Raw genomic sequence first — 25,418 nt, forward strand, 5'->3', positions numbered from 1 at the left:
CAAGCGCAGCGGTTCATCTACATTACCAGAGAGAGACAATTTTACTCACTGATCAAATAAGACTTTGCAGGACAAAGATTATCTTTGGACGCGGTGCTATGGTGCTTGATAAAGGACAAAAGGGACAGTTGTGAGTTCACGGTCTGTACATACTATGGCTGACTCAGAGCAGGAGCATCGATAAGAGGACTCGTTAACGTCGAGGGCATACAATATCGATGGATCGTAACATTTAGAACCGGTTCTCGAGTGGAACCGGTTTTCGATTCCCATCCCTAGATACGAGTGTCAAAAAGTTCCCATAAAATGCCCTGTGTTTCAACTGATGGTGATGGTGATGATGTTGATGGTGATGGATACATCTATGCATACCTTGCTTAGATGGCCCAGCAGTGTCAGTAGCAGGCCTAGGTACAGGGGGAATGCCATCCTCTGCACCCTGCAAAATGGCAGGATGAGTGCTCCTCAAATGGCGCATCATGGATGATGTATTGTTGCAGTAGGCGAGCTGCCGATCACAATACACACATCTCACTTTATTTGGGGTTTCTAAATGGAAATGCTCCCACACCACAGATGTACGGCATCTCTTCTGGGGAGCCTCCATTTTATCTATCTAGATATGTATCTCTAATCTATGTAATTAGATATATGTATCTACAATCTATCATTTAGATATGTATATATATAATATGTATCTATAATATATGTATTTAGATATGTATCTATAATCTATGCATCTATAATCTATGTATCTATAATCTAGCTATGTATTTAGACATGTATCTATAAATGTATCTATAATCTATGTATTTATATATGTAGGCTATCTTAAATCTATCTATATATGTATCTATCTATCTATCTATCTATCTATCTATCTATCTATTAATCTAGCTGTCTATATATATTTATATCTATGTATCTATTAATGTGTCACTATATGTATACTCTGTGTCTCTAGCCTATCAGTCAATGTGTTGTGTAAATTTAAATGTAAGCCTAAATATAACTAAACAAATCGCACTATAAATGTCACTATATCACCAAAAATCCGCTATCTCAAAATCAAACTCCTCTCACAAAAACCCACGAGGTCAATATGCGTTGATTTCACTTTTATACAGATGTGCGATTGTGTGGTCTGTTTCCGACCGTGTCAATCAAACGCTGATTCGGCGGATCACACCTGATGAAACATTTAGTGAAACACTTCGAGGCTTCTTTTTGCCATAGTCACGTGACATGGGTGTTTTGAATCACGCTTCGAATCAGTGTTTCGAAACATCTGCGCTTCGGGATCTCGCAAAGCTTCGGAACGACTGTTTCGCGTCAGCCATCCCTACATAAGACTGCTTTGACTAAAACTGACAGTGCCTATAGAGAGAAATGCACACTTCATATGAATTAGCCTACATAAGCAGAGAGTAGCCCATTTATTTTAGTTTTTAATTGTTTTTTTATAAGTAGACATTTCAAGCTTTCTATACGTTCTCAGGTCTGTGAGACAAGTATCTTATACCCTGAGTTTCGGTTCATTTATGAGACGCTCCAGTTCACGCGCCTGCGCCTCCATGTCCTGATTATATTGTCTACTATATTTGCTTATTTATTAATCCAGACAATTTGTTGATGAAACATTGATTAAAATTAAGATACAATTTATATAAAACAAAATTCACTTTAAAGAAAGGCTTTCTACAAAACAAAACTTAATAAGTGGTCAAAATCATGTCTGACCCATTCCAATTGTTTTCTGATATAATGGGCATCTTATGATCCTATCTTACCTTATCTCATGCGGTTCCCTTTTCATATAATCAACATAGATGAAATTTAAAAAATAACATTATATTATTTAAACATAAATATGAAACGTATGTTTACGTTTTTTAACTTATATTTAAGCGTCACACTGCTCTGCTTTACTCACATGCTCTGGGGCCTGTTTCAGAAAGGAGGTTAAGTGAAAACTCTGAGTATGTTAACCATGAAATGAGGGAAACTCTGGGTTTTCTGTTTCAGAATGGGAGGTAAGTCAAACCTGAGAAAGCAGGGTAAGTCAAGCCCGTTTCTGAAAGAGAGGTAACTTATACTCAGAGTCAGTTACCATGGTAACTTACTCTGTGAACCTAACCTGGTCGGGAGCAGGTTTACTTCCGTAAACCCAGAGTTTATTTCGGTCTCCTCCCCTTTTTTAAAGAGGAAGTGGTGTTTAAACACCTCATTCATTCTTTCGGTACATTTATTCATTGCTCTTTTTCCCCCCAATTTTTTAAATAAGATGAAGTCTATATAACGTCTTAACTGGCAACTGAAAATACAGTAGATTAGAGTTACATCATGTAGTTCTAAACAAATTCCACAGAATTAAACTTTGGCATTCACTGAAAATCACTGAACTGTGTTCATCTGTGCACCAGAAGTTGATGGACCTTCCTCCTGCTGTTCTTCCACACTCTGGGGACGGGGGAGAGATAAGAATATCCGTTTATACTTATATATAAACTTAGATGCTATAGGCTACTCCACATAAATAATGTGAAGAAATGTGAATGTGTAGATTGTTTGATGTGTAGACACATAATATTAACATTTCCTCTGTAGGCCTCTCTGTGGCAGCAGAAACTGTTTCTTCATCCCCATCGTCCTGTGAAGATGAGCATTTGGTTGAGCACATTTTATAATACTATTTGTCATAATTTCTGGTGTATTGAGTAGGCTACTTACAACTGTCTGGGGTTCTGTTGGGACAGGAGGCTCCAAAAGACAGATATTACCATCAGAATCTGTTGGGAGCAACAAAAAACCCAACCCAAAGTAAAATATATGGAAATATCAAAAACAGCCTATATAAAAAATAACATATATGCAGACCTCTTACATATTATGAAGGCCCTTGAATCTTCGGGAGTGACTGGCTCTGATGAAGTCCCTCCAGGAATTCCCTCAGCCATTGGCCTTCCAGCATTCAGGCTCAGGGCCATCTCCATCTCCTCTGCATCTCCATCTCCACTGCATCTCCATCTCCTCTGCCTCTCCATCTCCTCTGCATCTCCATCTCATCTGCATCTCCATCTCCACTGCATCTCCATCTCCTCTGCATCTCCATCTCCTCTGCATCTCCATCTCCTCTGCATCTCCATCTCCTCTGCATCTCCATCTCCATCTCCTCTGCATCTCCATCTCCTCTGCATCTCCATCTCCACTGCATCTCCATCTCCTCTGCATCTCCATCTCCTCTGCATCTCCATCTCCTCTCCATCTCCTCTGCATCTCCATCTCCTCTGCATCTCCATCTCCTCTGCATCTCCATCTCCACTGCATCTCCATCTCCTCTGCATCTCCATATCCACTGCATCTCCATCTCCTCTGCATCTCCATCTCCTCTGCATCTCCATCTCCTCTCCATCTCCATCTCCTCTGCATCTCCATCTCCTCTGCATCTCCCTCTCCATCTCCATCTCCACTGCATCTCCATCTCCTCTGCATCTCCATCTCCACTGCATCTCCTCTGCATCTCCATCTCCTCTGCATCTCCATCTCCTCTGCATCTCCTCTGCATCTCCATCTCCTCTGCATCTCCATCTCCTCTGCATCTCCATCTCCTCTGCATCTCCATCTCCTCTCCATCTCCATCTCCTCTCCATCTCCATCTCCTCTGCATCTCCATCTCCTCTGCATCTCCTCTGCATCTTCATCTCCTCTGCATCTCCATCTCCTCTGCATCTCCACCTCCTCTGCATCTCCATCTCCTCTGCATCTCCATCTCCTCTGCATCTCCATCTCCTCTGCATCTCCATCTCCTCTCCATCTCCATCTCCTCTCCATCTCCATCTCCTCTGCATCTCCATCTCCTCTGCATCTCCATCTCCTCTCCATCTCCATCTCCTCTGCATCTCCATCTCCTCTGCATCTCCATCTCCTCTGCATCTCAATCTCCTCTGCATCTCCTCTCCATCTCCATCTCCTCTGCATCTCCATCTCCTCTGCATCTCCATCTCCTCTGCATCTCCATCTCCTCTGCATCTCCATCTCCTCTGCATCTCCATCTCCTCTGCATCTCCATCTCCTCTCCATCTCCTCTCCATCTCCATCTCCATCTCCTCTCCATCTCCATCTCCTCTGCATCTCAATCTCCTCTCCATCTCCTCTCCATCTCCTCTGCATCTCCATCTCCTCTGCATCTCCATCTCCTCTCCATCTCCATCTCCTCTGCATCTCCATCTCCTCTCCATCTCCATCTCCTCTGCATCTCCATCTCCTCTGCATCTCCATCTCCTATGCATCTCCATCTCCTCTCCATCTCCATCTCCTCTGCATCTCCATCTCCTCTCCATCTCCATCTCCTCTGCATCTCCATCTCCTCTGCATCTCCATCTCCTCTGCATCTCCATCTCCTCTGCATCTCCATCTCCTCTGCATCTCCTCTGCATCTTCATCTCCTCTGCATCTCCATCTCCTCTGCATCTCCACCTCCTCTGCATCTCCATCTCCTCTGCATCTCCACCTCCTCTGCATCTCCATCTCCACTGCATCTCCATCTCCTCTGCATCTCCATCTCCTCTGCATCTCCATCTCCTCTGCATCTCCATCTCCTCTGCATCTCCATCTCCACTGCATCTCCATCTTCTCTGCATCTCCATCTCCTCTGCATCTCCATCTCCTCTCCATCTCCATCTCCTCTGCATCTCCATCTCCTCTGCATCTCCATCTCCACTGCATCTCCATCTCCTCTGCATCTCCACCTCCTCTGCATCTCCATCTCCTCTGCATCTCCATCTCCTCTGCATCTCCACCTCCTCTGCATCTCCTCTGCATCTCCATCTCCTCTGCATCTCCATCTCCTCTCCATCTCCTCTGCATCTCCATCTCCTCTCCATCTCCATCTCCTCTCCATCTCCTCTGCATCTCCATCTGCTCTGCATCTCCAACTCCTGTGCATCTCCTCTGCATCTTCATCTCCTCTGCATCTCCATCTCCTCTGCATCTCCACCTCCTCTGCATCTCAATCTCCTCTGCATCTCCATCTCCTCTGCATCTCCATCTCCTCTCCATCTCCTCTGCATCTCCATCTCCTCTGCATCTCCATCTCCTCTCCATCTCCATCTCCTCTGCATCTCCATCTCCTCTGCATCTCCATCTCCTCTGCATCTCCATCTCCTCCCCATCTCCATCTCCTCTGCATCTCCATCTCCTCTGCATCTCCTCTCCATCTCCATCTCCTCTGCATCTCCATCACCTCTGCATCTCCATCTCCTCTGCATCTCCATCTCCTCTCCATCTCCATCTCCTCTCCATCTCCATCTCCTCTGCATCTCCATCTCCTCTCCATCTCCATCTCCTCTCCATCTCCTCTCCATCTCCTCTCCATCTCCATCTCCTCTCCATCTCCATCTCCTCTGCATCTCCATCTCCTCTGCATCTCCATCTCCTCTCCATCTCCATCTCCTCTGCATCTCCATCTCCTCTGCATCTCCATCTCCTCTGCATCTCCATCTCCTCTCCATCTCCATCTCCTCTGCATCTCCATCTCCTCTCCATCTCCATCTCCTCTGCATCTCCATCTCCTCTGCATCTCCATCTCCTCTGCATCTCCATCTCCTCTCCATCTCCATCTCCTCTGCATCTCCATCTCCTCTGCATCTCCATCTCCTCTGCATCTCCATCTCCTCTGCATCTCCATCTCCTCTGCATCTCCTCTGCATCTTCATCTCCTCTGCATCTCCATCTCCTCTGCATCTCCACCTCCTCTGCATCTCCATCTCCTCTGCATCTCCACCTCCTCTGCATCTCCATCTCCTCTGCATCTCCATCTCCTCTGCATCTCCATCTCCTCTGCATCTCCATCTCCTCTGCATCTCCACCTCCTCTGCATCTCCATCTCCTCTGCATCTCCATCTCCTCTCCATCTCCATCTCCTCTGCATCTCCATCTCCTCTCCATCTCCATCTCCTCTGCATCTCCATCTCCTCTGCATCTCCATCTCATCTGCATCTCATCTCCATCTCCTCTGCATCTCCATCTCCTCTGCATCTCCATCTCCTCTGCATCTCCATCTCCTCTGCATCTCCATCTCATCTCCATCTCCTCTGCATCTCCATCTCCTCTGCATCTCCATCTCCTCTGCATCTCCATCTCATCTCCTCTGCATCTCCATCTCCTCTGCATCTCCATCTCATCTCCATCTCCTCTGCATCTCCATCTCCTCTGCATCTCCATCTCATCTCCATCTCCTCTGCATCTCCATCTCCTCTGCATCTCCATCTCCTCTGGATCTTCATCTCCTCTGCATCTCCATCTCCTCTGCATCTCCACCTCCTCTGCATCTCCATCTCCTCTGCATCTCCATCTCCTCTGCATCTCCATCTCCTCTCCATCTCCTCTGCATCTCCATCTCCTCTGCATTTCCATCTCCTCTGCATCTCCATCTCCTCTGCATCTCCATCTCCTCTCCATCTCCATCTCCTCTGCATCTCCATCTCCTCTCCATCTCCATCTCCTCTGCATCTCCATCTCCTCTGCATCTCCATCTCCTCTCCATCTCCATCTCCTCTGCATCTCCATCTCCATCTCCTCTGCATCTCCATCTCCTCTCCATCTCCATCTCCTCTGCATCTCCATCTCCTCTCCATCTCCATCTCCTCTGCATCTCCATCTCCTCTGCATCTCCATCTCCTCTGCATCTCCATCTCCTCTCCATCTCCATCTCCTCTGCATCTCCATCTCCTCTGAATCTCCATCTCCTCTCCATCTCCACTCCATCTCCTCTGCATCTCCATCTCCTCTGCATCTCCATCTCCTCTCCATCTCCTCTCCATCTCCATCTCCACTGTATCTCCATCTCCTCTGCATCTCCATCTCCTCTCCATCTCCATCTCCTCTGCATCTCCATCTCCTCTGCATCTCCATCTCCTCTCCATCTCCTCTGCATCTCCATCTCCTCTCCATCTCCATCTCCATCTCCTCTGCATCTCCATCTCCTCTGCATCTCCATCTCCTCTGCATCTCCATCTTTGCGAGCCTCTTCCTTCTTTCTGTTGGCTGAGAAGTCAAATGAGAATGAACATTTAATTGTGTTAATTAGACCTATGTCAAAAATGCTGCTGCACTGCAAGACACTGGATGCTATTTAGTTATTTAATATGTCAAATGTTTGTAAAGTCAGGTAGCCTACATCCATGATATGCTCAAGCCTTACCTGACTGAATTATGTTTTTATATTTCATTTTCAGCTGCTGCCATGTTCTTTTAATGTCTGCAGGATTGCACCTACATCAAAATTATAATTAGGTTGAATAACATACTGTTCTTCCAGTTTCACCTCTGATATTATAACAGTTGGGCAAGTTACTCTAAAATAGTTATTAATTACTAACTACAAATGACATCTTCAACAGTGATTAATGTAATAATTACTATCTGTAGAAAGTATTGGTCTACTTATTACTAATTACTTTATAAATCCCATATCAAGCTCAACCAATTGAACAATACAAAAAGAGAAAATAAACTGCGCTTTTAATGCTTTCAAATTAACAATATACATTTGCATGAATTATTCTTGAATTGACCAAAGTGTGTAGAGAGAGAAGGTTACATTAAAAATATACCTTTAAAACATGTTATGTTAAATCCACTGTTGTTTTATACAGAATTGTTCTATAGTCTATGCAGTATTTAATGCAATGACATCATATTTTACTTTATATTTCAGAAGAATTAAGAGTAATCCCTTTAATTTAATTACAGTATTTAGATTACTTGGTAATTACACCCAGCACTGTATAACAGTAATTAAAATGTAAACTTACGCATTGACTCGAGCAACTATTTTCTCCCAAACTAACTCTCTCGATCGCCGCTGCTGCCCTGTTGCTGAAAAAAATGTTTGCGTACTGTTGGTGAGAAATATGCAGACCTCTTTTTGTCTGGCGCTGTTACCATGGTGACTCATAATATCTGCGCTCCATTGATAATGGCTTTTTATAGTTGTGGTGCACGCGCTTAACTCAGAGTCAGTCAACTTAGAGTTGATTGAACTTACTCATTTCAGCTGTTCTGAAACCGAAAACTCAGAGTTTCCCAACTCAGGGTAAGTCAACTCAGAGTTCAAGTTTTAACTCAGAGTTGGTTGAACCTCCTTATTGAAACGGGCCCCTGGTGTGTAGCCTATATATGCATGTGTGTGTGCATGTGCTGGAGGGGTGCGATTTTCAAATAATCAAATAATACCCAGCTATCTTCGAATTTTATTTTTGCTTGAAAATTTCGTTTTGTATAAGTTGTATCTCCATTTTAATCAATGTTTCATCAACAAATTTGCCTGGATTAATAAATAAGAAGCAAATATAATAGACAATATAATCAGGACACGGAGGCGCCGGCGCGTGACCTGGAGGCAGCTTCTCATAAATGAACTGAAACTCAGCATATACGATACTTGTCTCACAGACCTGAGAACGTATAGAAAGCTTGAAATGTTTTTTTAAAAAAGCTTTAAAAAAAACAATTAAAAACTAAAACAAATGGGCTACTCTCTACTTATGTAGGCTAATTACTATGAAGTGTGCATTTCTCTCTATAGGCGCGTTCACTACTGTGAAGATGGCGAGTCTGCTTCGTCAACTTTATTAGACCTAATTAGTTAAACTTTAGAAAACTAGTTTATTAATAAACAATTCAAATGTTTCATGCATAATCATTACTTTTGCCCGTTCTTTGTGGCAAGCTTTAGTTCTTTGTGGCCTGTGCTTCCCCCTCATATAGTCCCAAATCAATTTCTGCCTAGGAAATCGCCTAGTCTTAATCTGCATTCCTATTTGTACTCGTTGTGAATAAGCAGGCCACAAGAAGTAATTCATTTTTTTTTAATCACTTTTACTCAGGACATGCTACCTGACAACATAGGATTCCATTCATTATGCTAAGCTAAGCTTGCGACGGCGGCGCTGCCAGACTAACACAATGCATGCACTGAGACAAAAATGCATTTGCCCACCTATCTAAATGTAGGGGAGACGGTGAATAAGCCCTATTTCAAAAAACGCTGGAGTGTTCCTTTAAGTTAGTGTGCTCTAGGGGTGTAACAATATATCGTGTCACAATTTATCGCAATACAAAAATGCAACAATATCGTGGATAGTGACAATATGTATCGTGGATAGTTCACCCAAAATAATAATTACTGTGTGAGAAAGTTTTCAGAGTTTTAATGTCAGTAGTACTACATTAAACTACGATAATGTTGAATATAGTGTATAATAATGCAATGGAGGAATATTTGTGTGTCCTAATGATGCCAAATGTTACCATTACAAATTGACTGACATTATTTTAAATACATCTAGTCTGTGCAGATTGAAAGCATATTTGTCTAAAATAATTATTCTGTATTTTCAGCTTCAGAATCATGAATATTGTTATTCTGGTGTCTCTATTGTCCTGTGCATTGTGTTTCCAGCACCAAGTTCAAACCTATTCATTTACACACACACAATGTAAAACAAATTTAGCATTTTAATCAACAGTTTATCTTTTGTTCACCTTTTAACATGTCCTGGAGTATCGCAATAATCGGGAGTTCACTATCGTGATGTATCGAATCGTGACGTGAAGGTATCCTTACACCCCTGGTCTAAACAGTCTGAGTTTATTGAAAAGCGCTATATAGCCTAAATTAAATAAATTATTATTATTATTATTATTATATGATTACTTGATACACAGACATAACTGATATTTCACTGCATCCACTAGGCCTAATTGTCAATGGCCAAAAACTAGTGTTGACAGACACCATCGTTAACTAAATAGAACAACACCACATGAACGACAGGTGGCTTTGTTCCTGTTACTATAACGTTACAAATTGTACCGGACTTTACGAGGCCGTTAGTCTAATGATAGCCGTTAACATTGAATTAGTCTGCTTAACTTATATGCGAATCGCTAATGCTTCCAGCTCGAACACCTAGCTAGTCTTGCAGTTATCTTAACTCAGTAATTTGCCATCTAACTAAATGTTCACCGTGCTAATTAAAACACTCTTACCTCTGTAAAGCCGTCACAATGATTCATATGATCATCTGCTGTTCTTCTACAGCTCCTTGCCGTCGTCAACAGGGAAATAAAGTTTCCGGGAAATACACATATGGAAATACAGCCAGACGGAGGTACCGTAACCTAAGCTTAGAACGCCCTCTGCTGACGTTTTTTGAAGGCTACACGGACACATGCTTTTCTTACATTCAAAACTACCAAAACGTGAAACACTTAAACAATTAATGAACCAGTCTGCACACTCCACTATGGGCTAACTTAAAATCGTAATCGGAGATTCTTTATTGATAACCCGGGGGACAATTCTTGTGTCACAGTTGATGTGCACATCAAGACATTTAAAGGAATATAAATAATAATAGAAGTTGGTAAATAAATATATACATGTAAAAAGTATAAATATAGGCTATAAAATATGATTATAAAGGACTGGATATGCAGCTTACAAGATTTACATTACTGTACTAACAGAATTGTGATGAGCAGTACTAGTAAATAAATAGAACCAGAACTGCAGCAAACTACATTGCACACTGAATATTAAAACAGAGAATATTGCACAGTATGTGAAGTATTGCACTACAGGGTCCAGTTTAATAACAAAGGGTCCATGTGTCAGACACTTTAATATCTTGAGGCCACAAAATACTATCTTGAGGCCACAAAGTACTATTTTGAGGCCACGAGTTACTTATCTTGAGGCCACGAGATAGTTATAATTATTTTTTTTGACAAAGTGTGACTAGGGGGGCTCCGTACAGAAGTGACTGCTTTCATTTTAAAATATGTCAGAAATATTTTGTACTTAAAATGTAACAGTGCGAAATTAGATAACTGTGATTATAACCACTGATAATGACATCTAATGAAATTTGGCGGGCTACAGTAGGCTATAGTACAGCATCAGTAAATAGTCATATCATAGTTGCACATTTAATTATGTAGATACAAAAAACGATTTTGTAAAAATTGTACATTTAACCTTACTGATTGATTTGCATCAACAACTGATCTGCGTGCTATAGCACTTTTAGCATTTTTTCCATCAGCAACTCACCAGAAACACCAACAATTTCAGACACCTTGGTCCACGCAGGAATTTTTATTTATTTATGTCCCTGTACGTAAACAGGGACAAGTTATAAAGCAATGGGAAACCTGAAACAGACATGATTAACTTCTCCTCTATTTTGCTTGGGAACTAATGTGGTCGGAACCAAAGTTTACTGCTTTCTCTGGAATCCTCTCAAGGGGAGCACTTCTACATTCCCATTGGTTGCCGCTGGACCGCATCATAGCACATTACCATAAAGTTGACCTGACTTCAACTTCTCCTCGCCGCTCTCGCCGTCCAAGACGCGCCACGCTGGAGCTTGCCGCAGGCTCTCATTGAAAATGAATGACTTCCGGCCACTTTGACGCTCAAGCCGGCAGCGGTGTGAACGCACAGTTAGGCTTCAAAGACGGTCTTCAGAAACCTACGGGTGACGTCACGGACACTATGTCCATATTTTTTACAGTCTATAGGTAATGCTAACGGTTTCCTCATTATTGTTAAAATCCAGTGGTTTTCCAAAGAAGGAAACTTCTTCTTCAAAAAAAAATTGCTTCCTTCACTTCCCTGGTCTTTTTTTATTTTATATTAAAAGCACCACTTGTTTTCTTTAGAGACATTGTTAAGCATTAATTAGCAAACAAATATGTCAAGAACAATTTCAAAAGTCTGTAAAAAAAAGAAAATCAGTTATTTAAAATATACACTGACTATACTTTTATAGTTGACGGAGGGTATTTTATAATCGTTCAACCAACTGTATTAAAGTAAAGTGTGTAAAGCCGGGAACATACTTTCAGGACGATTATGAATGTAATTTGGTCGTTACGACTTCTCAAACGCACCGGTTCCAGTTGCACTCAGTCGGTGTACAGTCGGTGTATTCCCCGTCAGACATCCTTCATCCTTACTCATCATTTTGTCAAACACATCTTCTTTTTTAGTGTTTCTTTGTAATACCCTATTTCATAAGTTACCATTGCATGTTAATTGTTTTTAGGCTATTCATTTTGTTCTGTAAAAAATCTGAATAAGCAGTGATTTATGTTATTTTATTTAAAATGGGTCTAATAAATGATAATCAGGAAAATTAAAATGGTACGGTGTAGGATAAATAGTATGTCAGGGTTGGGTGAAGAATGAAGCGAGGACACAGGTTATTTAATAATAAAAGAAAAGAAAAACTACACAGAGGGGGGAAAAAGAAGACTTGAGTTGACAGAGAAACACACAGAGGGAACATTCAACAGGTAACAAATAACATGAAAGCCCACAGCCAGTGAAGAACATAAGCTGCGTGCAATTAGCACTTGTAAGACACACACAACAGAAATCACACACCCGATGTACACACGAGCCGCGTTACACACAACACAAACTCACACAAGACGACAGAGCGCACGAGAACGAGTGTAAGCTCATTCTGTCACAAACACACAGAGCTTGAATGTCCGAATCCCGAGAAGCTCGAGTGGGGATACTCTGAAGGGAAAGTCTCTGCATATACAGCATAGAGATGTCAACTCTCATAGTTGAGTAAAGTTGACAATAAATTCACAGATTCGAACTTAACGGGAACATTTCAGGACAGCAGTGATGTGTGAACTGAATTTGGCAACAATGCAGTCTATTACACTGAAGTTATTAAATATTTTCCATATATAAAAATCATAAAAAATTATGCAAATATAATTTTATACCTTATTAAGTGTTGCAGTATAACCATCAGGACAGCAGTGGTGTGTAAACTGAATTTGGTGACACTATAGTGTGTGACAGTGAAGTTATTGACTGTTTTCGTAGTAAACGCTATTAACTGGGTTAGTTGATGTACTTGTCACGAGGTGACGAAATTCCAACTTTTTCCCTTGCAAGGCGGAACTAATGTTCACCGAGATTGCCTCCCGCCGGACCCATAACAACGGAACACCGGGCTAGTTCCGGGTTAGCGCAAAAATCCCCGCGAATTGGGTGATTGGCTAAAATCGCCGGCAGCTGTGCATGAGGGGATTGAAGCCCCAGATTGGGACACGTTGCCATTAGGGGAGGATAAAAGGAGAGAGTACAGACCAAAGGACAGTTCTTTTTGGGGACGGGGATCTCGGAGGAAGCGTGAGGGTTGGAGAAGAGGAAGTGGGGCCGGCAAACGGGCGCGGCACTGTGAGTTCGGGAGAAAGAGCACACCGACTCAACCGGAAGGAGGGAATCGCTGGATAGTAAGATCGTTGGTGAGAGACCGAATAGTCCAATCAATTTCCATCCTCCTCTCTCGTGTCTGTGGGACTCCCTGATGTGAATGCCAGGTCAGAAAATGGGCGACGGACATCTATATATGTATTTTCCACTGAGTGCTGAATTGTAGAGATGAAGTGATATGATGCACTGTTTTGATGTGTGAAGTGTGAACTTAAACCCGCTGGATGTCCATTATTTACCTGAGTTTTCTATCACGTTCTAAAGACATAAGAAGAGGCTAACACTGTTGTACTCCACAGACATTTGAGTGTATATTCTGACAGCCCATTGTGAAGGACCTGTAGGTGAATGCTCAACTGACTGCTTTGCAGTGAAGCCCTCCAGCCGTAAGTTCTCTGTCTGTCACCTGTAGAAGAGGATTACGTGCCTGTATACTCACCCGACGGCTTTGCAGTGAAGCTCCCCAGCCGTAAGTTCTCTGTTTGCTTTTCGCTGCGAAGAAGAATACATACCCGAAACACGCACCTCAACTGCTCCACCACAGTTCCTCTGGCAGTAAGTCCCGGCCCGTTCTCTCCCTGGGAAGAAGGGGGTGCGTCCCCCGAAATACGCACCTGAATTGTCCTGCAGCAGCCTCCTCTTAGTCGTGAGCCCCGACTCGTCCTTTCCATTGGAAAACAGCGAATAAATAAACTGCAATAAAATACTGTTTACTTGAAGTCTTGTTGTCTGTCCTCCTTGCCTGGCCTCTGTCCGACTCCCCGAGGGTGGTAGGGGTCTCAGGGGCGGGTGCAGCCTGATTGGCCCGCCCCGACCTGTGACATACTCCCCAAAATAACGTCTTCATCATTTTGTTAAATAAAGCATTGCAATGTTTCAAGAATGCTTCATTTATTGTGCATGGCTTGTATGAAAGAAATTGAATTGACAAAACGGTTCGCATTGATTTAAACACATTACTTGTGTAAAACTCAAACCTTTCAGCAGCCGAATCACAACAGACGCAGGAGCGCGGCGCAGCCTTATGACGTCACACACCCAGACCAAAATAAAAGTCCTATTCACATGATGCATTTTTCTTTTGCATCCAAGAAAATAATAATAACTGGCTATGAAAGAGTATGATATTCTGTCTAATATGCAAATCTGTAATATCTGGTATAAATGGTTTCTGCACCCAAATATTACAGTATTAATATGCAAACAGCTACAAATGCTATTAAGTTAAAAATACATGTTAAAACAGTGTATGATTTACAGGGATAGTTCACCCAAAAATAAAAATTCTGTCAGTAATTTCTCTCCCTCATGTTGTTCAACCCCGTAAGACCTTCGTTCATCTTCGTAACACGAATTAAGATTAAATCTGGGAGCTGGATCACTCCTCCATAGACTTCTTAAGGGATTGAAACTTGCCAGCCCCGAAAAGTTATTAAAGACATCGTTAAAATAGTCCAAGTGAATACGGTGGCTCAATCCTAAGTTTATCAAGCGACCAGAATACTTGTTCTGCAAGAAAATAACGAATTTATTTCAACTATTCATTTACTTCTCAGTGGGCCTCTAATAAAGAAAAGTTCATATAATGTGTCATTGTGGGATTTGCAATATGACCAAAATCATATTTGAAGATGAGACATTTTAACAATAACACCAGGTGTGTAAATTCAGTTCTGTTCAGGAGGTTTATTTAAAGTAAACTGGATAATATAACAATAATTGATCAAGTGTTTACAGTATGATCAGATGATTTGGGTTTATATATTTCACATTTATTAATAAATTGACATGTATCAATTTTACAACAAATTAAATGATACATGATAGAATGATACATTTCATTGAAAGGTAATTTTGATAGTAATTATAAAATGATTTATGTGACAATACAATACAACTGGATATAGTTTGAGAAAAGCACAGATACACACCGTCACTCATCGTGACTCACAAACACACACTGATCTTTCTGTGTGTATGAGGATTCATTACACACATTTATTCTGACATGTTATTTTACTGTAGTATTACAGTTTTTTACAGTCGCTAGGACACATTTCTCAATACTTAGGTCACTTTCTCAGAACTCTTCACACAGTTCTCCAAACAAACTTTCAGCTCGGCACAGCAGTTCCTTTCACTTTCAAAATGCACTAAAACTACCATATCACTTCATACATGTCTCAAATAAACATATTCTTCCATCACACTAGCAAAGGTTGACAGAAAACAAATACACTTTGTCACCCACAAAACAATGGCCTAAAAAACACTAACAACAGGTAGCATTATACAATGTTTTCTTCTGTAAAACAAGCACACCTCTCTACTGTTTAGAATTCACTGAAAAGAAGAATTAGTCATTGAATGCATTTTGTGCCAAAGCAATGATAAATGATCCAGAGTTTAGCCCACATATACTTCTGTTGTGCTCACTGTGTGAAGAGTTTTGAAAAAGTGACCTAAGTATTGAGAAATGTGTCCTAGCGACTGTAAAAAACTGTAATGTAATGAAGAGACAATAAGAGACTCTATAACATCTCAGTGTAACTGATTTATCATGCAGCTCAAAGCATTATGGGTAGAATATCTCTAAAGTCTATTCTCATTCATCAACAGTTCCACTGATGATCCAGAAAAATAAACCCTGAACCCAATCCCAGGATAGAGTGTTTGTGTGAATGTGGTCTTGACTGTGTGTATGAGGCTTGTTGTGTCTCTGTCGACGCTGTAGAAGGACAGAGTTCCTGCACTGTAATCCACATACACTCCTATTCTACCGCTGATGGACTCTACAGGAAGTTTAGTCTCTATGTTATTGTGCCAGAATGAGTAACTAGAGGGAGTGCAGATCAAACTCCAGGACATATCATTGTATCCAAACACACACCTTTTACCCCGTCCCTTCCTGCTGATGCTCTTATATGACACTGAGATATCCACACCATCACTCCACTCAATCTCCCAGTAACAGCGTCCACCCACACTCTCTCTACACAACACCTGAGGATTATATCCATCAAATCTGTCTGGATGAGCAGGATACGGCTGGACCTCTGGGTAAGTGTTAGTAATCACTCTGTTATTCTCAGACAGACAGAGGACTTTATTCACTGTGTTCAGATCCAGAGTGAGATGATGATAATCTGATGGAGAGAAAACACATCAGTGAGTGTGTGTGTGTGTGTGTGTGTGTGTGTGTGTGTGTGTGTGTGTGTGTGTGTGTGTGTGTGTGTGTGTGTGTGTGTGAACTGATGATAATCTGATGGAGAGAAAACACATCAGTGTGTGTGTGTGTGTGTGTGTGTATGTGTGTGTGAGAGAGCAACAGTGTGTGTGTTTATGTGTGAGAGTGTGTGTGAGAGAGAGTGTATGTGTGAGCGTGTGTGTTTGTGAGGGAGAGAGAGAGAGAGAGTTTGTGTGTGAGGCCCCATCCACACTACTGCGTTTTCGTTTAGAAACGGAGAATTAAAACGAATACGATCTCCGTCCACACCAGCATTTTAGCTGCGTATTAGAATTGATCTCCATCCACATTAAAACGACTGAAAATGCAGATCACGTGACCATTCACCTACACTGGGCATGCGCGTGCCTGTGTAAACCACAACTTTATTTATAAAATGATCCCGACATCCGCTGGTTCTTCCCGGCTTAACCCAAAACCGACATCAATGGAATTGGCGTGCGTGATTCGCATCACACACTCTGCCCCCGCGGCGCGGATATAAATACGGAATTGGATGCACGCACTAGTTGCTTTTTCGCTGAGGACCCGAGAGTCAGCGGTGGTCCAGCGGTAGTGGCAAGGGGACTACGTCCTCCATTCCCTTCTTCAGGCAACGATGGGTTGCATACGCAACCAGGACGTTCCCTTTCAGTCGATAATGTCGGACGTAGTTGACTCAACTGAATGGGTAGACACTTTGACATCGCCACTAAAGCTGCCACCTTCTATTGCCTAGACCAAAGTCTCCTGATACCCCCTCAATTTTAAGGCGGGGAAGGACAGGGCTTAGGCGAGGGAAGTCACTGCTGTTCCTACAGGACCACTGGGAAAGCGTTCCCGTACATTGGAAGGAAGGGACGTTGCGGAAGCCACATCCTACCCAGAGGTAGGTAAAGTGGAGAATACACATATGAACTGGGTGGATGACCGGGCAGTATGACCGGAATGTCACTGGGGTGTCTCCAGCCTGAGACGGGGGAGACTCACCGGACAGTGACGGCAGATAGACTCTGCCGAGGGAAGAAACGGGCTCGACCGTAGGTAGCCGTATCGTAGAAGAATACACATATGGGGCCGCCGTAGCGACCACAACATATGGACCCAGCCTAACACAGGTTCCACACTGCTTACGAGTGGTAGGCCTAACACCAGACGTTCCGCACGTCGGGCGTCGGAGGGGTATGGAGGAACTCAGCAGGGTTCGGCTTAAGGGAACTCAACTGGAGTAGAAAAGAGCCCGTATCCAGTCCATAGGAGGGGAATGGCGCAGCAAGCCAACACTTGAACCTGAAACTGGCTTCATGAGAAGGGAGCCCACGGGAAGCAGCGGTTCAACTAGGTGTCGTCCAGCCCCCAACTCTAGAATCTGTTTAGCAAAGCATATCGTCAACACCTAGGTGGACATGTTGCATTTCGGAATTTTTCACAGAAATGAAAATAGGCACTAAGTGGACAATTTTGCTTGGAAACACCCTTCCCTCTCTGCTGAATTCCTAACAGATAAGAGCTGGTATGAGGTCTATGGCTTGCGATCTGTACACATCTAACCACTATAAGCGAACAGACAGAGAAAGCCAGGGCTGGATCTGCCTCCTCCGGGGCAGCGCTTGCAGGCTCACCACCTGCTCCTATTACGGGAGACCATGCGAGCAGGAGAACTGATAACAGAATTTTTAACTCACTGCCTGCAGTGGCTCAATGGCAGTCTCTGCAGTGCAGTTGGACCAGAGATAAGGCCCAAGAGGATAAAGAGGGACGCAAGGATTTACATTACCTTGCTCCTCAGGAACCTGACGATCAGGACGTGCTTCTCCATGCTTCTGCATCACGATGAGAATTGTTTAAACACCAAGGCAACATCATTTTGAGGGTGAAGTTAAAACAGCCTACTCCAACCCATCTTGCAGGAAAGAGAGCACTGAAATGATCGAAAGCTTTCAGGATCTCCTCTGGAGAGAAGACGCACTCAACGACTAGGTTCCACTTTAACGCTACCCATTTCTAGGGGGTGCTTGCAGAAGTGATGATATCTACCACATGTACCTGTGATAGCCATCTGAACCTCCGCGTTCAGTGTAGGACTGTTTTTCAGTCTCTTGGGTAGAACGCGGGTACCATCGTGCCCGTCCCTGAAAATGTGTTCAGGGGAAGTCAGAAAGGCTGTCGATGGGAACTAGGTCGAGTTGGGCCAATATGGGGCAACTAGGAAGACCTGTTCCCTCCTGACTTGGGACCGTAAGTGCAAGCAACTTTCGCAAAAAGACAGGAGCACTGCTTAACACTACATGTGAAGATCACTGAGCTTCAGGAGCATTTCTGCTCAGCACTAGAGAGAGATAAGTTCACTGAGCTTTCAGGAGCATTTCTGCCCAACACTTGGGTGTGAAGAACTTCACTGAGCTACAGGAGCATTTCTGCTCAAAACTTGAGTGTGATAAATTCACTGAGCTACAGGAGCATTTCTGCTCATCTCTCGAATGCGAAGAACTTCACTGAACTACAGGAGCATTTCTGCTCAGTACTGAGTGTGAAAGGATCACTGAGCCTCAGGGGCACTGCTGCTCAACACATGAGTGCGATGAATTCACTGAGCAACAGGAGCACTACTGCTCAACACCTGAGTGCGATGAACTTCACTGAAATTCAGGAGCATTTCTGCTCAACATGAGTGTGATGAATTCACTGACTTGAGCAGGCGCCAGACAACCCTGAGTCACAGTCGATTTGGGAAGGCTCACTGGGGACTATTTTGGCCCCTGGGGCAGATGAGAGCCAGTGTCTGTCCAAGGGTTATCCGCTCTGACAGAAACACAACTGGCAGGGAGACCGGAGAGTAGGGCTGGTCCGGATACCATTTTTTGACTTTCGAAGCTTCGGTAGTTATGGACATCGAATATTCGAAACTTCGGAATCTCTATATGTCTCAGACATCCCAAGTCTCCCGGAAGTCTCCAGCATATTAATAGCGACTCCCTGATGCCCGCAAATTAGTTCAAATCTCCCGGAATCTAGAGTTCGCGAGCTCCAAACCGTGTAGCGCGGACACGACAGAGAGGGAGAGAGCGAGAGACCTTGTGTGTGTGCAAATGTACGTGTGTGTGCAAATGTGTGTGTTTGTTTCCGTTTGCATTTTGATTATTTCGAGAACCGTTCATCCAAACTACTTCACAAGGGAGTGCAGTGTTGTATTTGGTGCAATATAGATAGACAGGCGAGACGCGACACGTTGAGAATTAATAAACTTTTAATAAACTACAGAACAGCGTGCAGAGCTTATATGCTCCGAGAACGGACACTGCACTAGTGTTAACTCCGTTAACTTAATCAATATTTTTAATAAGTTAGTTTCATATTTTTCTCACCTACAAATTACTGACAAAGTAGGCTAGATTTAAATAAAGAAGCGGCACGCCTCACGCGAGCAAGGCTTCTATGCTTCGAGAATGGACACTGCACTAGTGATATAAAACACACACACACATACACAGGTCTTTTAACTTAAGCAGTATTTTTAATAAGGTAGTCTTATAATATTTTTCTCACTGACAAAGTAGGGTAGATTTCAATAAATAAAAACGAAATTTAAATAAATAAAAAATAAAAACGAAATTTTAATAAATAAAAATGAAATTTTAATAAATAAAAATGAAATTTTAATAAATAAAGCGAAATTTAAATATAGAAAAACTAAATTTCTCCTATATTTCGCAGTAGATAAATTTAGATTGATAACAGGTAAAAAGGATAATACATTTTATTTCTATTATTCTATTTTACACAATGTCAAAGCAACGCAGCTTAACCCAAAGTACAAGCTAAGGCATGCACTTATCTCCATACAAACTCCACTGTTCTGCGCTCTAGCCAGAGAATACTCCAGTTGCAGGAACACTTTTAGTAGTCCAAGAAGAAGCAAATATATTTATTAAGTATTATATTTCACCAGATTTTATAGTGTATAACATATTAAAGCGCGAATGAGAACCGTTTCGAGGGGGATGCCAGGTGTGCAAAAAAAACCCCTAATATTCGAATGTCACATTTTCAAATCGAATACCAACCCACCGAACGAATATTCGAATGTTCTGGTCCAGCCCTACCGGAGAGGCAACTGAGCGGCCCCGGAATGGTCATGACCCAGCTGAACCCCAGGGGATGGAGTCTCAACTTGCCCTAGCTATAACTATTGTGAGGCTCGTTGGCGGCACGATTGAGTAAAGCGGGAAGAGTGGAACAAAGCGTCCTCACAAGCTTTTGACTTCAAGGAGGTTGCGGGTTAGTTGTGACATGCAAAGGAAGCTTGTGCAACGGTCGTAATGTCTAACAACTCGATGCATGAATGCCCGTGTACTCGAGGGTCGCCCAGGCCCCCGTTAAAACACGCCCTATATACATGGCCCCTCAGTTGAAGAGGGTTTGGCAGCAGACCGGGATGAACTATAGTTACACAGGGAGAGCTGCTCTGCCACGGTCACCTCGGGACCCGGTCATGAAGCTAGCGCTGAAGCGGACATCATATGGAGGAAGCCAATGGCTGCATCTACCGACCCACCACCTAGTAGCATGAAGGACGAGTTTACAATTGGCCTTCATTCCGGCTGGAGGAGCGGCTATATGAAATCCTTCACCATCAGGATAAGAGCTATACAGGGTCACACCCGCCAGACTGGTCCTCTTCGGACCCAGGAATAGAGAAATTTGCTCTTTTCCTGAAAATGTGGGTACCGCTGACCCCGTTTTTATAGGAGTCAGCGGCGGAACAAACACACACATAACAAAAAGCTCTAGCCAACCCTCCAACCGGCCAGAGGGAGTGGATCGGTGACCACTCCAAGAGCAACTTCTCCATCCCTGGGGGGGCCCGTCCAGGTTCAGCGTCTTTTATGCTGTCGCTTACCACCTGGCTTGGCAGCGCCTGGAGCAGGCTGGACGCCCCTTCCGCGGCCGGTTCCACGCCGGGACCTGGGTGTAGGCTGCTGCTATGGTCCAGCGGGAGCTGAGGCGGCTGCAGGCGGGCGCCCTCGGTGACGAGCAGGCGGAGGATCTGACCTCAGCGGGCGGGTGAAGGCAGCAGCGTCCCGCCGGGGCAGGATGTGTCGGATAGCCTCCGTCTGCTTCTGCGCTGTAGAGACCTGTTGGGCAAAATTCTCTACAGCGTCGCCGAATAACCCAACCTGGGAAATGGGAGAGTCCAGGAACCGAACCTTGTCCGCTTCTTTCATGTCAGCCAGGTTGAGCCAGAGATGGCGCTCCTGGACCACAAGTGTGGACATCGCCAAACCGATTGCGTGAGCTGCAACCTTCGTGGCCCGGAGGGGGAAGTCAGTTGCAGTGCGGAGCTCACCCATGAGCTCACGGTCCGGGCTACCCTTGTGCATGTTCATGAGTGCCTGGGCCTGGTGGACCTGGAGCAAAGTCATGACATACAGAGAGGAAGTGGCATGCCCACAAGCTTTGTAAGCCTTGCCCGTAAGAGCAGACGAGAACTTACAGGCTTTAGAGGGACGACGAGGATCACCTCTCCAGGAAGCGGCAGCTGACGGACACAGTTGCATCATAACAGACCGCTTCACTGGAGGGATAGCCTCGTAAACCTTCGGGTTACAGGGCCTTAGTCTGGATGGGAGGTGCAAACGTAGCAAAAGATCTCCGTTTCTAAAGTAAAACGTAGTAGTGTGGATGGGGCCTGAGTGACAGAGAGTGAGTGTGTGTGTGTGTGATTGATTGTTTGTGTTTGTGTGTGTGTGGGTGTGTAGAGACATACATTTTCGTAGTCCTGCTTCAATCCTGATCTCTCCTCCATGATCCACACTACAAAACACACACAGTGACAGTTAATCAGTAAACACACACACACACACACACACACACACACACACACACACACACACACACACACACACACACACACACACACACACACACGCACACACACACAGCTGTGTTTTCTCTCCATCAGATTATCATCAGTTCACACACACACACACACACACACACACACACAAACACACACATACACACTCTCTTTCTCATACACACTCTTTCACACGTACACACACATTTCAGGGTTCCGGCGGATCCTTAAAAAGTCTTGAATTAGATTTTTCAAATTTAAGGCCATAAAAAGTCTTCAAATTCTTATTTTTACTAATGAATGTTCTTAAATTTTAGATGACACTTTGACTTAGACGAATCTCAATGCTTTCCTAATTAAAACTATCTAATTGGCGTTCGTATTATTTTTTATATGTTTGTGGACTTGCTTGTTAATGTGACAATCGTTTACGGCAGCATTACGTCAGTCTCCTGCATGCGAGAGGAGAGAGGAGAAGAAAATGGGTAATGTCCTTTCAAGTTCATTATGTGTGATGTGGCTTGTCTATTATATTGTATAATTTAATAATGATATTGCTTTCACTGGATGTGCAGTTATAGGTAACGTAAATATATTACACTGATGCCACTTCTGTGTCACCTCTGCACTGCAAAAATGGATTTTGATTTCAACAAAACTGTGAAAATATCGAGATATATTTTTTGTCAATATTGCACACCCCTAATGTACAATATTAATTTTGATTTCTGCAGGTCTTAAACATTAAATTTGACTTTAAAAAGTGTGCAGGAACCCTTATTCTCTCTCTTACAAACTCACACACACTTTTTCATTCTCTCTCACACACACGCACACACATACGCACAAACACAAAAAGAGCAAATAGTTTTTATGAAAAGCTTTATAGTTGTGAACACACAGAAGATCAGGTTGTTGAACAGTGTTTTTATGAAGAGCTACCAGGTCTCTGAAGAGTCCAATGCAGAACTCAAGAGAGCGATAAGCTTGGGAGAACTGCACGAAGCGCTCCAGAGTATGGAGAACGGCAAGGCACCTGGGATAGATGGAATCCTAGTTCTATAAAGCCTTTTGGCTTGTGGTCGGGGAAGATCTGCTGATCTGCAGTTAATTGTGTGCATTTTGTGTTAAAGCAACAATAAATGTGTTAATAGTATAACTTACACAGACGGATGTAGTGCTAACTGTGTTAAGAGTTTAGGAAATTATCGTATCGACAAAAAAATTGTCATAGCGATTGTAAAAAAAGTTGGTGGCCTCTTCCTTATGGCATCGACTGGCTTGTGTTGATCCACCTGCATGGATACTTTCAAAGATTCAGTCTCTTTTAGTAGAATTTTTTTGGGGGAAAAATACATTGGATACCTCATAATGTATTATATTTACCAAAAGAAGGAGGACGAGGACTTATACACTTGCAAAGTAGGACTGCAGCTTTTCGGCTACAATTTATACAGCGATTTCTCACTGGTCCAGAGAACTTAAGCTGGAGGCCGGTGGCCGGTACGGTTTTAAAGACTGCTGAAGGACTATGTTTGGACAAGTCATTGTTCTTGTTAAATCCTGGAAAAATCAACACATTGAGAATGCCGGAGTTTTATAAGAATCTTTTTAAAGTGTGGGACCTCTTTCAAGTTAAAAGAATTGAGTGTACATCCTCTTTGTTTTGGTTGTTAAAAGAACCTCTGATTTATGGGTCACGTTTGGACAGTTAAGTCCGTTTTATGCTTCTGCCTCGAATCGACAGCGTACCCCCGCAGACCCCTCTGCGTCGTCGCGAACCCCTCTCTGACCCCTCCGCTGTAGCTCGACGTGCACCTCCAAAAAATTGTAACTACGCGTCAAGGCGCCGCAGACCGCAAGGGCTGTGATTGGTCAGATGCACCGCGATGCAATGCAGCCTGACGCAGGACCATAAAACGGCCACGACGCCGTAGGAGTGACGGCATAGCTCGCCGTGGAGTTGACTCAGAAACATAATGAGGCCTTTAAGGTGCATGTGGGACAATGTCTGCAGCTTTCGCTAAATCTAAGATCACAACACTCCGGTGTTTAATCAATGTGGCCGGCCCAAGTTTTGAAAAGGTTGAAGATTTAGCTGTTTTTTGGGAGTTAAGTCCATGCGAATTGTGGCACAAGGATTACAGAAACTGCAATCTGCTCTTACAACGGAAGAAATTTAATGCTTCAAGGTTTCTGTGAAGGGGAAGCAATCCCTAATGAGAGGGACACATTTCCAAATCTGCTTCTTTCACCAAATTTAGGTGAATGTACAGGAGTGTTTTTAGTATCTCAGAAGTTGACAGATATAGATTTGCATGAAAGTAATGGAAAAAAATTGTATAAAGCTTGTGTAAAATCTTTTAACAAAAAGAGACTAAATGACAGAGTTGACATGCCATGGCGTACTGTTTTTCAGATGAATGACAATGTCAGGCCAGAGTGGAGAGCGCTGTACAAGCCACCGTTAGCTAAAAGAGATGCAGAATTTTGCATGGCATTATTGCTGTAAATGCTTTTATTTCTGTTTTAAATCCAGATGTTGCCAAAGAATGTCCTTTTTGTTTCCAGAGAGAGACTGTTTTTCACACATTTTTGTTTTGTTCAAGGCTTAAGCCTTTATTTGATGGTCTGCAACATCTTTTTTATTGTTTTAATGAGAAGTTTTCTGTGCAAACTTTGGGCTTTAAATATGTTCAAAAGTGAAACTATGTGTCATTTGTTGAATTTTATTTTGGGTAAAGCCAAAATGGCCATTTATATTAGTAGAAGAGATCAAATTTGAAAAAAAAAGTGAACAATGTTAAAAGGGCGTTTGCAGCTAGGATCAAATCAAGACTTGTAATTGATTTCCGTTTTTACAAAGTTATGGACTCCTTAAATGTGTTTGAAGGAATATGGTGTCACAGAAGAGGTTTGTGTTCTGTCATTGATAATGACAGATGCACTCGGGCGCCGCATGATTAACATCGCGCAACATCAGCATCACTCATGCACACGGAAGCACATGAAGGAAACCTCGT

General features: G+C 43.0%; 1 protein-coding gene and 1 long non-coding RNA gene across 2 annotated transcripts in view; both read right to left on the reverse strand.

The window, feature by feature from the left end:
* Nucleotides 1–2,474: 2,474 nt before the first annotated feature.
* LOC143718391 (uncharacterized) lies at nucleotides 2,475–3,008 on the reverse strand. The gene is made up of 3 exons (XR_013196356.1): nucleotides 2,885–3,008; nucleotides 2,731–2,789; nucleotides 2,475–2,650 (listed from the first exon to the last, which is right to left on the reverse strand). It is a non-coding gene; the product is annotated as an uncharacterized LOC143718391 (long non-coding RNA).
* An 11,968-nt stretch (nucleotides 3,009–14,976) lies between these two features.
* LOC143718281 (NACHT, LRR and PYD domains-containing protein 3-like) overlaps nucleotides 14,977–25,418 on the reverse strand; it is a 62,709-nt gene continuing 52,267 nt past the window's right edge. The window contains exons 10-11 of the mRNA XM_077209309.1: nucleotides 22,306–22,352; nucleotides 14,977–16,458 (exon numbers count right to left, since the gene is read on the reverse strand). Of these exons, the coding sequence (XP_077065424.1) occupies nucleotides 15,905–16,458; nucleotides 22,306–22,352 (601 nt within the window). The 3' untranslated portion in view covers nucleotides 14,977–15,904. The remainder of the gene's footprint in view (nucleotides 16,459–22,305; nucleotides 22,353–25,418) is intronic.

Source organism: Siphateles boraxobius, unplaced genomic scaffold (genome assembly GCF_051911475.1).
Source record: "Siphateles boraxobius isolate OS27281-9 unplaced genomic scaffold, OSU_SipBor_1 61, whole genome shotgun sequence".
Lineage (NCBI taxonomy): Eukaryota > Metazoa > Chordata > Actinopteri > Cypriniformes > Leuciscidae > Siphateles > Siphateles boraxobius.